General features: G+C 37.0%; 1 protein-coding gene across 1 annotated transcript in view; it reads left to right on the forward strand.

The window, feature by feature from the left end:
* The window catches only part of Etfdh (electron transfer flavoprotein dehydrogenase), a 30,666-nt gene extending 16,503 nt beyond the window's left edge, over window positions 1–14,163 (forward strand). The window contains exons 7-13 of the mRNA XM_042668352.1: window positions 1,296–1,442; window positions 3,491–3,631; window positions 5,025–5,168; window positions 8,287–8,455; window positions 11,188–11,370; window positions 12,562–12,783; window positions 13,542–14,163. Coding sequence (XP_042524286.1) covers window positions 1,296–1,442; window positions 3,491–3,631; window positions 5,025–5,168; window positions 8,287–8,455; window positions 11,188–11,370; window positions 12,562–12,783; window positions 13,542–13,705 — 1,170 coding nt within the window. The 3' untranslated portion in view covers window positions 13,706–14,163. The remainder of the gene's footprint in view (window positions 1–1,295; window positions 1,443–3,490; window positions 3,632–5,024; window positions 5,169–8,286; window positions 8,456–11,187; window positions 11,371–12,561; window positions 12,784–13,541) is intronic.
* Window positions 14,164–14,372: the final 209 nt, after the last annotated feature.

Consider the following 14,372-nt stretch of genomic DNA (forward strand, 5'->3'; position numbering starts at 1 on the left):
AGCCACAGTGCCACTTCTGATTAATTGGAGATACGAGTCTCACAGACTTTTCCTTCCTGGGCTGGCTTTGAACGGTGATCCTCAGTTCTCAGTCTCCTGAATAGCTAGCGTGAGCCACCAGTGCCTGGCTAATAAAAATATTTTTAAAGATAAAATAAAGCTCAAAAATTCTCTTGCTTTCTAAGAAAAAAAAAGACATACTTTATAAGAGGTTTCCTGATTATTGTGGGTTTGTTTTGTTGTTGTTTTTTTTAGTAACTTCAGCCTCCTGAGTGCTAGGCTTTTTGCATTTTGTCTAGCTCTCATTGTAGCTTTTAGTTTTTAACACTAGGGGAAAAGTTCAAGTGAAAAAAAGCAAGTAGCTGAAGAGTATGTTTAGTGTGATTCTATCGATGTAATAATGGATATACATATTATTTTTATAGTTTTTTTATTAATAAACATTTTCTAGCATGATTCCCAAGAAAGTTTTTGATTCATACAATATAGAAAATCAGAAACAATGAGAAAATGCCATTTCACTTTATTTTCATTTGTTTTGGAGGGTTGTTTATTTTGGTAAGAGGCAGTAACATGGCTTTTGAACTCAGGTCCTCTCTCTCACTTGGCTTTTTCACTCAAGACTGACATTTACCACTTGAGCTAAAACTCTACTTCAGGCTTTTTGGTGGTTATGTGAAGATATGTCTAGCCAGGCACCAGTGTCTCACGCCTGTAATCCTAGATACTCAGGAGGCTGAGATCTGAGGATCACAGTTCAAAGCCAGCCCAGGCAGGAAAGTCCTTGAGACTCTTATTTCCAATTAACTACCAGAAAAACTGGAAGTGGCACTGTGGCTTAAGTGGTAGAGCGCTGGCCTTGAGCTGAATTGCTGAGGGACAGCACCCTAGCCCAGAATTCAAGCCCCATAACCAACCAAAAAAAAAAAAAGTCTCACAGATTTTCCTTCCCAGGCTTGCTTCAAATCTCATTCCTCCAAGTCTTAGCTTCCTGAGAAGGTAGGATGATAGGCCTGAGCCACCAGCACCCAGCTAATAAAGAGGTTTTTTAATATCATTTTTTCTTCTAATAAAGACATGAGATAAAATTTAAATTAAGTTCCATTTTCAACAGTACTCTTAGTTTTATTTCTTTTTATTATCATATATTAATTATACAAAGTAAGGAGTTCCATTGTGAGTTACTTCTAATATATATTTACACTATGTACTTGAATCATAACACAACTTAAAACTGACCAGGACATGAGTATAAATTGTCAAATGTTCACATTTAACCTGTTTTTGCTTTTCAGACAACATTTGAGAGGGGACTAGAGCTTCATGCTAAAGTCACAATTTTTGCAGAGGGTTGCCATGGACACCTAGCCAAGCAACTGTATAAGAAGTTTGATTTGAGATCCAATTGTGATCCCCAAACCTATGGGATTGGACTGAAGGAGGTATTCTGGTTTGACAATTTTAATTTTGAAAAAATGAAACTTAATTTATATTATGTACCTTATAATATTGATTAAATTTTGTGGTTACATTTTTCCTTAATGTGAAATACTCATTGCAACTAAAATATTTGAGTATTTTTCAAGGGGCTAGAAAATACTACTGACCAGGTTACATTAATAACCAAATTATTTTGTATTTTGCAATTGTTTTATCAAATGTTGCTTGAAATCAGCATTAAATTTGAAAATATTTCGACTTTGCTACATGCTACAAAGAGTTGTTTATTCAAAATTGCAATGTGAAAATTATTTAATCTATATAATATATACTCAGTCATGATATATTGATCTGCAATTTAAAATTTAATTAGGTTACATATATCCTCTTAATTTATTCATTCTCGTGTGTTTTCCAAAATCGAGCTTCTTAGGCATGTAAAATTATAATTTTAACCCTTTTGTTTTCTTTTTTTGTGCTGGTATCAGGGTTTGAATTTTGTACCTTGAATTCTTACTCAGCTTTTTCACTTACAGCTGGCAGTCTAGAGCTATGCTTCCAGTACAGCTTTTGCTGTTGTTGTTGTATAATTGGAGATAGATTCATGTGGACTTTTCTGCCCAAACTAGCTTCGAACCAAGACCTTCAGATCTCAGCCTCCTGGGTTGCTAGGATCTTGACTTGTGCCTGAGCCACCAACACCCACCTATAACCCTTTATGTAACAATTTTAAGCCAGATGTGTTGACATACACTCACAATCTCAACACTTTGGAGGCTGAGGCAGAATGATAACAAATTTATGGTCTTCACAGTAAGATTATCAAGAAAGAAACAAAGAAAGAAAAAAGAAAGAAAGAAAAAGAGAAAGAAAGAGAGAGAGAGAGAAGGGGAGGGGGAGGGAGGGAGGAAGGCAGGGAGAGAGGGAGGGGAAAAAAGGAAAGGAAAGGAAAGAAAGGAAGAAAGAAAGAAGCCAATATCCTGGTGCAATGATGCACACCTGTAATGCTAACTACTCAGGAGGCTGAGATCTGAGGATCACAGTTCAAAGCCAGCCTTGGCAGACAAGTCTATAAGAATCCTATTTCCAGGGCTGGGAAGATGGCTCAGTGGTAGAGCGCTTGTCTTGCATGCATGAGGCCCTGGGTTCGATTCCTCAGCACCACATAAGCAGGAAAAAAAAAAGCCGGAAGTGGCGCTGTGGCTCAAGTAGTAGAGTGTTAGCCTTGAGCTAAAGAGTTGAGGGACAGTGCCCAGGCCCAGAGTTCAGGCCCCACGACCAGTCCCAATAAAAATAAATAAAAATAAAAAGAATCCTATTTCCAGTTAACCAGCAAGCTGGAGTACAGTTCCTGAATTTAAGCCCCAGAGCCCCCCCCCCCACACACACACACACACACAAAAGAAAAATTTTTTAGGACTGGAGATATAGCTCAGTTGTAGAGTACTTGCCTAGCATGTCTTCTCCCCACTGTCTTCTCCCCTGAAAAAACAAAATTTATAGGTTAAATCTGATTCAAATTTTACATGTAACTAAATTCAGTATATTGTGACTAAGAGCTTATTTTGGTAGATTACACACATCAGGCCTTTAGATATTTCACAAGAAAATTGTATGAAATTTTAAACATACCAGTCTGAAAATAGAATGAACAATTTGTTTTTATTGTAAGGAGGCAGAGACAGGAAAGAATAAACTTGTATTAACAAATAACATGTGTATTATAAAATAACAGACCTAAAGTCTGCAGCCCTGCTAATTTATAACATATTCATTGGTAACTACTATTGGGTGGAATATCAGCACCCCAGAAGTTTCCCTCATCCTTTCAGTAGTGCTTCCTGTATATCACAAAAGTCTTTGCAGTTTGAAACTCTGTCTTTTAAAGGATTCATAACCTTCTAACCCATTTCTTTACTCAAATTTAACATGCTGCAGGTTGAAATAATTCTTTGATGTATGAAGTAATTTTCTTGCGATGCTCATATTACTATTTTTCACTTGTAATTAATAATATAGCAGTTTTGTTTTTTTGGATTTTGGTTTTTAGCTGTGGATTATTGATGAAAAAAAGTGGAAACCTGGGAGAGTAGACCATACTGTTGGTTGGCCTTTGGACAGACATACATATGGAGGCTCTTTCCTTTATCATTTAAATGAAGGTGAACCTCTAGTAGCTCTTGGTTTTGTGGTAAGTTATAACACCTCATGGAATATTCTGCTAGAGTTATAGGATTATCACTGTTGTAAAAAAAAAAGGTGGGGGGTTGAATGATTTTTAGTTAAAGTTTACTTTCCAATTTTATCTATATGCAATATGCTTAGGGCTACTGTATACATTAGTCTACTTAAACACACATGCCTATAGTAATAATACCTACACTCTAAGCATGGTGCTAGAAGCTTTACAAGATGTGTAAGTTTGCTTCATCATGGGTTGGTAAGGAAACTGAAGTCCAAACGAGTTAAACAACTCTTCCAAATATACACATTAAATGATAAGAGTCACTTCAAAGTCCCATTTTCACTATGGCATACTATCACTAAAAATGAAATTAGCACTTGATTTCAACCTATAACTTCTAAAACTCAACATCTATTTCTTCTTTCTTAGCCACTTACATTTTCCAATACACTATATCTTGAACCTGTTGCAACAATGAGAAGTACAAAATGTCATGTCAAAACCAGCTTTACAATGTCGGTGGGGGGGGGGAGGGGGGGTATGATTGGGTGGGAGGGAGGGGGGAGGCTGGGAAGGGAGGTGAAGGGTAAACAAAGGAGGAGGATGCAATGCTTGGTAAGAAATGTATGCATTATCCTGCCCATGTAATTGTAACCCCTCTGTACAGTATGTTCTCAAATAAAATAAAATAAAATTTAAAAAAAAAAAAAAAAAAAGAATGGAAAAAATGAGTTTCTACATTTTCCAATTGATGGCAACTTTAGTGTTGGAATTATATTTGTATATAACACATGGTTAAATTTAGGCATTATTGATTCATAACACTTGCTATCCAGTCAAGTTTTCAGTGCATCACTTTTGAGGAATTAACCTTATCAGTAGGAAAAAGGTACGGCTTTTAATTTCAGGACTTTAGTAATGTCTTATAAAATGTAATCTCTATATTTTTTTTCACTTTTTTCCAAATGTAATTTATGTCTCTTTTCTCTATTTTTGACTTAGAATTATTATATTATAAATTACTAGTTTTTTTTCTATAGTTGGTGTTGGTCAAGGAATAGAAAGCTACAACTTTTTTTTAATGACTTTTGTAGAAACATAATCTGAGAAAGTTATCTACAGATATTTTTCTAAATTGAACTTTGATTTCCAGAGCATATTAATTGCTATTTTCTCTACATTTAAGTTTTGCTGATTCAAATTCATGTTCCTTTAGTTTACCCTTTTTACATAAATTTTATAGTTATTTATTAAATTTGCATGTATTTCCATTAGTACTTTATATATAAAACTTCATTTAATGTACATGTTTTCTGATACTGCTCACATTTTAGCTTGACTTGAAATTAAAATAGCTAATTACATTAAATATGTCAAACTGAAATATAAATATTTCAAGGTTGGTTTAGACTATCAGAATCCATACCTGAGTCCATTCAGAGAGTTCCAAAGGTGGAAGCATCATCCCAGCGTTCAGCCAACATTGGAAGGTGGAAAAAGGATTGCCTATGGAGCCAGGGCTCTCAACGAAGGTGGCTTTCAGGTATCTATTCCAATGCTTTAGTCATTATTTTCATGTTATAAATTTTAAATTGATTAAAGAGTAGAAATTAGTTAAAATCAGCTTAAGTAAAAAGTAGAAAATTGTGTTACAGAAAGAAAATGTGTTTAATAAAACTATGGACAGGCTGGGCACCGGTGGCTCACACCTGTAATCCTAGCTACTCAGGAGGCTGAGATCTGAGGATCGCAGTTCAAAGCCAGCCTAAGCAGGAAAGTCTGTGAGACTCTTACCTCCAGTTAACCACCTGAAAACTGAAAGTCGTGCTGTGTCTCAAGTGGTAGAGTGCTTACCTTGAGCTGAAGAGCTCAGGGACAGTGCCTAGGCCCAGAGTTAAAGAACCATGACCAACAATAAAACAACAACAAAAAAAACTATGGATACAATAATTTATACCATGAATTATTTAAAATTATATTGATCTCTTATGGAAAATTCATGGACTTTTTGACTTTCAATTTCTTTTTAATCAGATAATAAAATCCGTGCAATTCATATTTCCCTTTATTACCACTAATAGGAAACTCAAAAGCAAATTTAGTTTTTAGTAAAAATTATTCATCCCGGGGCTGGGAAGGTGGCTCAGTGGTAGAGCGCTTGCCTTGCAATGCATGAGGCCCTGGGTTCCATTCCCCAGCACCACATAAACAAAAAGAAAAAAGCCGGAAGTGGTGCTGTGGCTCAAGTGGTAGAGTACTAGCCTTGAGCTGAAGAGCTGAGGGACAGCACCCAGGCCCAGAGTTCAGGCCCCACAACGGGACCCAAAAAAAAAAAAAAAAAAAATTATTCATCCCAACTAATGAATAATACCCAGTGTGTTAGCCTCTGTAAAGATTTTATTAATTGCCCTATATTAGTATATTAGATTCAAAGTAAATCTTCTCAAATGTATTTAATATAGTCAATATATACTAAACAATGAAGTAAGACCTAGGTGGCTAACTGAAATAAAATCTTTAGGAATGTTATTTGGGCAAAAAAGCTCAGGGATACTACCCAGGCCCTGGAGTTTAATCCCCAGAACCACCCCTCCCCCTGCCAAAAAAAATAGTATCAGACAAGTGAGATGATTTAAAACCCAGCTCTCAACCAACGAATGTTTGAAGCAAGTTACTAATTTCTCTGGCTTAGGGAATCAATGCAAAATAAAGATATTTTTCTGCCTCTAACATTCTAATAATCTAGTACTGCTTTAGAAATTCTTTTTTAACTATTATAACTATAACAGACAATAGGAATTATGGAAATTACTTAACCTTAAATTGAAGCTTTAAGTACTTTATTAGTATATGAATAAAAATAAGTAAGTAAAATCAATATTATCAACAACTTTTAAATGACACTGTCCCTAAGTTCTGTTGTGGAATTACTTCTAATTAGATTGTAAGGTTTTTTTTTTTTCATTATAATAAAGGCAATAATTTAAAACATTTATTTTGAGCTAATAAATGCTATCTTTTTCTTTATACCAAAACTGACCTTACCTGATAGGCTTCTATTTACTTGCAGTCTTAGTTTATATATAGCTTTTCCTTGGTTCCTAGTTTTCTAACAGATTCTTGCTGCTGGTAACATCTGCAATAGGATCTACCCAGAATTTAAATATACTGGTTTTTTTTATGCTTATTTTTATTGTGGTAGGGGTTTGAACTCTGGGCCTTACTTGCTAGGCAGAAGCTGTACTTCTAAGCAACATCCTCACCTTAAATACTTACTTGGGCTGTAATATTTATAGTAGGATTTAAGGACCCATTTTGGAATAACAGAGCCCTTATTGTGCCTCTTTAGCTCCTTGCTGATGTTAAGTTTGTTGTTAGCCCCTCTCTGAGGAGCTACATACACATCATTATAACTTTTACCTCCTTAGTATCCCACCAACCTTCTCAGCAAAGCCTCATGGTTACTTTAGGGGGAAAAAAATATGGAATGAAAACAACTCTGCATTGGCTCTCTCCTTTCTTTTACATACCAGAATAAAATTTCCCATGCACAGTAATGTATTCAGCCACTATGATATAGTGTTATATGTACAGGCACCTGTAATCCTAACTACTCAGGAGGCTTAGGTCTGAAGATCATGTTTCAAAACCAGGAAAACATAAGGTTCTTACTTCCAGTTAACTAACAAATAAGCCAGAAGTATAGCTGTGGCTCATTGGTAAAACACTAGCCTTGAGCATAGTATATAGCCTTAATATTGGCTATGTGCTTTTATTGGTTAAGTCAAAAAATATCACCACCCTTTATTATGTTGTGATTTAAAAAAAATCAACAGTGTGTATTGGGATCCAAGAAACTGTCTTAGATTTTATTTTGTAAATTCAACTTAAAATACTAGGAGTATGGCTCAAGTAGTGGAGGGCTTGCCTAGCAAATGTCAGGCTCTAAGTTTCAGTCTCCTGTGCCAAAAAATAAATAAATAAATAAGCCAGCTACCAAAGGCTCATGCCTATCATCCTAGCTACCCAGGAGGCTGAGATCTGAAGATCTTGGTTTGAAGCAAGCCCAGGCAGGAAAGTTCATGAAACTCTGATGTCAAATTAACCACCAGAAAGCCAGAAGTAGAGTAGTGGCTCAAGTGGTAGAGCACTAGCCTTGAGCACAGAAGCTCAGAGATAGTGTTCAGGCCCTGAGTTCAAACCCCAGGACTGGCACAAAAAGTAAATGCATTGTTTGGGGTAAGCATCTTGTACTAATGCCATGTTAGATCACGTTTCCATTCCTACCTACGAAACTAAAATAAAAGGACATATAGAATCCTGATAAGTCATGTATTTTCCTACAATACATGTAAAAGCAAACCAAAGTTAGAGAATATTTGTAAATATGGCATAGATCTGTACAAATAAAAGCATTAAATTTACAGTATGTTAATGCTTCAACCTTAAATCAGTCCCATGGAATAGGAAAAGGAAAAACTTTAACAGAAAAAAAACAGTAGTCCTAGAGGACTAAGAGTGCACTTGCTGTATTCCTTCCTTGTTGCGTTCATTTTTACATTTATTTTTCAGCTTTTCCCGATAGTTCTGTAAGATTTGCTTGTCAGTGTTCAGTTTTGCCAAATTCAAGCTAACATATGTATTCTGAATTTTTCTTTCAGTCTATTCCAAAACTCACCTTTCCTGGTGGTTTACTAATTGGTTGTAGCCCTGGTTTCATGAATGTTCCCAAGATCAAAGGTACCCACACAGCAATGAAAAGTGGCAGTTTGGCAGCAGAATCAATTTTTAATCGGCTAACTAGTGAAAATCTCCAATCAAAAACGTTAGGTAAGAAATTCCTGTTATAGGAAAGAAAAGTGTCAGCTATGTACCTTTCAGTTGATATTATAAGAAGTTTTGCATGTCTCTTAAAACAAAATATTAATATTTGTGTTGCACTAAAAACATCATGACCTACTCTCTGTTCTTAATAGAATTTTAGAAGTTATTCTAGTCCAATCAAAAGTAAACAAGTGGGCTGAGAAGGTGGCTCAGTGGTAGAGTGCTTGCCTTGCATGCATGAGGCCCAGGGTTTGATTCCTTAGCACCACATAAGCAAAATGAAAAAAGCCGGAAGTAGCACTGTGGCTCAAGTGGTAGAGCGCTAGCCTTGAGCTGAAGAGCTGAGGGACAGTGCCCATGTCCAGAGTTCAGACCCCATGACCGGACCCCAAAAAAAGTAAACAAGTAACCAGGTGCATATGGCTCACAATTGTAATTCTAGCTATTCAGGAGGCTGAAATCCAAATTGTAGTTTGAAACCAGACTGAGCAGAAAAGTCCATGAGACTTCATCTCCAATTAACTATATGCTATATGCTATGCTCAAGCAAAAAGCTCGGCTGGAGGAGTACGCAAATAGTAGAGGCACCATCTATAAGCAAGTACACGGCCCTAAGTTCCAACCCTCATACTGATCCAGGCACTGATGGCTCACTCCTATAATCCTAGCTACTCAGGAGGATGAAATCTGAGGATCATGGCTCAAAGCCAGCCTGGGAAGGAAAGTCCATGAAACTCCTATCTCAAGTTACCCACTGTAAGTGGCTCTGTGGCTCAAAGTAGTCGAGTGCTAGCTTTAAACAAAAGCTCAAGGACAGCACCCAGTTCCTGAGTTCAAGCCCCATGACCAACAACAACAAAAATTTATTCACCAAAAGGAAAAAGTATATTTTTAAAAGTATGTGTATAATATATATACATATTCCATAGATTATATATATTATATATTATGTAATAGTCTAAAATACACATCAGTAGTGTCCTCTCTACCTAGAGTATTTCAAATTTGACAGTATTTCATTTATACTGCATACATATAAAGTACACAGAAGGCACCTCTCAAAGACTAGAGTCACAGGCATATGACCCTTCTGCTGATAGAAGCTCCAGCTCTGACAGTGTGGAGTTCATGAAAGGCAATGAAAACAACTATTTTTCTCCTGAATTCTTAAATGTATGCCAAGTTTAGGTAGTATTAATGATTTCCTGAGGTTACTGTAATAACTTAGATGGCATTAAGCAACAAAACTTACTCTTTCAGGTTCTGCAAGCTAAAAGTCCAAAATCAAGGTCATGACAGGACTATGTTGCCTGAGGTCTCTGTAGGTCTCTGTCTTGCCTCTCCAAGCTTCCGAGAACCTTAAGCATCTTTTGACATTTGGCCATCTTTTGTGTCATTTCTCTTAAAAGAATTCTGGTCATATTGGTTTAGAGATCCACAGTGGACCTTAATTAATTACATCTATAACCATCTCATTACAAGGCCAGAGGTATTGGAGCTAGAATTTCAAATCATATTTTTGCAAAGACACTTTCAGTAGTAATTCTAGTGGCGACTTACGAACTGTTCAGTTTTGCTAAATTTTCAAACTAAGGAAAACATCCTAAAAAGAATTCAGAAATGGGGATTTAGCTCACTAGAAGCACAAACCCTGGGTTCAATCCTCAATACTGGAATTTTTTTATTTTTAATGACCACCTGTTAAAAATTACTTCGGATTGCTGCACACCATAGATTTACCACAAGGAAGAATGGTTGGAAATGGTACTGGGGAGGAAATACATGGGCATTCCCCTGGGAAAGACCAAAAGAGATGGTTTCAGTTTTCTTCCCCTGTAGTTAACCTTCTTCAAAAACATCCACAATGCAAAAAAAAAAGTGTGGCTACATTCAAATAAAATTACTTTAAAAAATAGGATTATTGTGCACTAATGGCTCACACTTCCAATCCTCCAGCCTGGGCAGATAAAAACAAGACTTTAATCTCTGGCCAGCAAAAAGCTAGAACTAAGTGCTTACTTGCCAGATTTTTGGCTGATGGCATACACTTCTGCAGTTTTGCCTTGCTGAGACAATTGTTTTTGTTTATTGTTGTGACTCCAATGGTTCTGGAATGTATATTTAGAACAATTTGGGGGAGCCATCTGGGATCTTTCCATCCAGGGGAGAGGTATTTGGGAGCCCTTTCCCCTAAGGAGACATGTCCCTCTGCCTTGTGGAAGCCCAGGGGTATTGGGCAACTGGCTCTCTTGGACTGGAATTCCATCTGAGACCTGAATTCTCTCAGGAATGTGGGGAACAGGGACTCCAGCAAGTACCATAAAACTTCATGCATGAACAAGACATGAAACACCAACACCACTGGTAAAATATTCCTTAGTGGTCAGGCATATTGAGCATTTAGTTTGCAAGACTTCTCCAGGTTTAGGAAGAGTGGGCATCTAGTTTGCAATGTATCTCCAGCTTTGGGAGACTGAGCACCTAGTTTGCGAGACATCTCCAGATTTCACTTGTGCAAGTCTCACTGCTGGGGGAGGGAGGGGAGGCACACATTGAACACAAAAAGGGCACACAAGGAACCTTCAGTAAGGGAGGCAGTACACAGGCCTTGGAAGATGGAGCAAAAACTATTACTGAATATTCACTCATCAGATATTTCAATAGCCAAGTTTCTTGACAATAGTATTTCATGTATATCTGGTCAGTTGTCCACTTAATATTTCCCATTTTCATAAAAGGACTCCATATAACTGACTATGAGGACAATCTGAAGAAATCCTGGGTCTGGAAGGAGCTATATGCAGTTAGAAATATAAGGCCATCCTGTCATGGAATACTGGGTGTATATGGAGGGATGATTTACACTGGAGTATTTTACTGGATCTTAAGAGGAATGGAGCCATGGACGCTAAAACATAAAGGTAATAGTCAAATACATTTAAGAACCTTTGAAACTTCATGTGCAGGCCAGGTGTCAGTGGCTCATGCTTGTAATCCTACCTATTCTGGATGCCAAGATCTGAGGATAAAGGTTCAAAGCCAGCGTGGGCAGCAAGGTCCATGGCTGTTATACTCAACTAACTACCAAAAAGTTGGAAGTGGCCCTGTGGCTTAGAGCACTAACTTTGAGCACAAAAGCTCATGGACAGTGCTCAGGCCCTGAGTTCAAGCCTCATGACCAGCACACACACAAAAAAAGTGTGGGACCCTAAGTTAATAAAATGGCATCTTTATTTTAAAATTGCTTTAATTATAATTATCCTTTGAATAGAGTATGAGATTTTAAAGTATATGAAGTATATATGTACATATATATATGAAGATTGAACTCTTATTACTTTATTTTTATTTGGTGGTTTTTTTGGTCATTCATGGGGCTTGAACTCAGGGCCTGGGCTAATTTTCATATTTTAATATGGTTAAGAAAGTACTTGAGGGGCTGGGAAGGTGGCTTAGCAGTAGAGTGCTTGCCTTGCACGCATGAGGCCCTGAATTCTATTCCTCAGCAACACATAGAAAAGATGGGAAGTGGCACTGTGGCTCAAGTGAGCTGAAGAGCTGAGGGACAGCGCCCAGGCCTAGAGTTCAAGCCCCACGACCGATGAAAAAAAAATAAAAATAAAACAATTTAAAACAAAACTTGAGGCTGGGTGTGCTGATATTAATTTACAGTCCCAGCACAGGAATTGGAATTGGACACAGGACAATCACATTTGTCTACATAGCAAGACAGTTCCAAATGTAAAATAGACTAGGCATAGAAGTACTGGTAATCTCTTGAGCAAAGCCAGCCTGGGCAAAGTGAAACCCTATCTGAAGAACAAGGTGAGTATAGTGGCTTACACAAGCCAGGAAAAATTAGCACATGACCCTGTCTGAAAAACTGGAAAACAAAAGCAAAGCTATATACCCTGAGACCCTATCAGGGCTGGGGGGATAGCTTAAGTATTCTAACAAGGTCGTTAATCCTCACTAACCAACAGTAAATGGGTACAGTAAACGGATACATGGTCTGGCAATACACCTATGTTTAGCATGCATGGGGCCTTTGGTTCAATATCTCAGTAGCCAAAAGCAAACTGTATTAAGCATTCTCCTCAAAACTGTTGAAGGTTCTGACTCTGATCAGCTCAAGCCAGCCAAGGATTGCACTCCTATTGAATATCCAAAACCTGATGGACAAATCAGTTTTGACCTCTTGTCATCTGTGGCTTTGAGTGGTACTAATCATGAACATGATCAGCCAGCACATTTAACTTTAAAAGATGACAACATACCTGTAAATAGAAATTTGTCAATATATGATGGGCCTGAGCAACGATTCTGCCCAGCAGGTCAGTAATGGTTTTTCATTTTAAAATATGAATACAAGTATCTGCTTTCAACATTTTAAGAATGTATTCCTTTGTGAAATTATTTCTTTTAATGATTTGGAAATTGTTATAACTTTTACATTCAGCTTCCTATTTAGGATTGAATAGCTGGCAATTTAGTTAAGCCTAGTTCAGATGGTATTTCTCTAAACATACTCCTCAGACCAAGATAAAGTCTACGGAAAATACCACCAGTTCTTGTGACTTCCTAAATGGCCATTTCTGTCATGATAGCCTGAGTGTGATGTGTATTGTGTGCACAGCACACACACATGCTAGGCTATAGCTACACTAATTCCAAGGAATGGTGCTTAACTTTCAATTCAACACGAATACTAAATCTTTTAATGTTGAGCTTTCAACTATAATCAGTGCCAGAACAAGTAATACTCTATATGTGAAAATTACTATGTTCTTAAGGCCTTGAGACGAGAAAACCTAAACTTCGGGGACAAGGAACTGTCTTAAAATCAAAGATAGCTAAGTGTTGATTATGCATTAGTGAACTAACTTAGCTAATCTGTTTTAACTTCCTTTTACTACATGTTTTTGCTAAATTCAACATACACCCAGATCATCTTAATATTCTTTATGGATAAAAATAAGAAAATAACCTTTAAAGTTTCTGGAGCTATTCCTTGTAGGATTTAGGTTTTTGCTTTCAAATATATAATTTTTCAAAGTTAGGAACTTTCATATTACTTATTTTTATTTTGCAGGAGTTTATGAATTTGTACCTTTGGAACAAGGTGATGGGTTTCGGCTACAGATAAATGCTCAGAACTGTGTGCACTGTAAAACATGTGATATTAAAGATCCAAGTCAGAATATTAACTGGGTAGTGCCTGAAGGTGGAGGAGGACCTGCTTACAATGGAATGTAAACTAAAACTGATTTCATTTGCCAGCACATTTGATAACCAGTTTCTGTAAATTGTAAATGCATTGCAATCAAACTTTAAAATGCTCAGAGATGAACAAGAATCTTTCACAAAATAGTGAAACTTTATACTGCATCTAAAATTATTCCCTAAAAATCATGAGATAATTCTCTTAAACTTTTACAAAGGATGTAGCTACCAACTAACCTCTTCAGGTCGTCAAAGATTTCAGTAACAGCAAAATGCAAACTGTACATTGTACATTTGGCTTGCTAAATTTCAGTGTCCAGGTCTAGGTACATATATAAATTAGGGAAAAGCATCGCTCACCATTCATTATATATGAATAGAGTTACAAACTGCAGAGTTGAGTAATTAAATAAACCAAACGATCCACAAAGCAAAGCTTTTTTTTTTGGTCCAGTCCTGGGGCCTGAACTCTGGGCCTGGGCGCTGTCCCTCAGCTCTTCAGCTCAAGGCTAGCGCTCCACCACTTGAGCCACAGCGCCACTTCTGGCTTTTTTTTTTTTGCTTATGTGGTGCTGAGGAATCGAACCCAGGTATGCAAGGTAAGCGCTCTACCACTGACCCACCTTCACCGCCCAAAGCAGAGATATTTATGATCTAGCCTTTTGCAGAAAATAAATGCCAAGCCAAGAACAGGTACCTA

This window comes from Dipodomys spectabilis, unplaced genomic scaffold, assembly GCF_019054845.1.
Source record: "Dipodomys spectabilis isolate Male_0828 unplaced genomic scaffold, ASM1905484v1 ptg000436l, whole genome shotgun sequence".
Lineage (NCBI taxonomy): Eukaryota > Metazoa > Chordata > Mammalia > Rodentia > Heteromyidae > Dipodomys > Dipodomys spectabilis.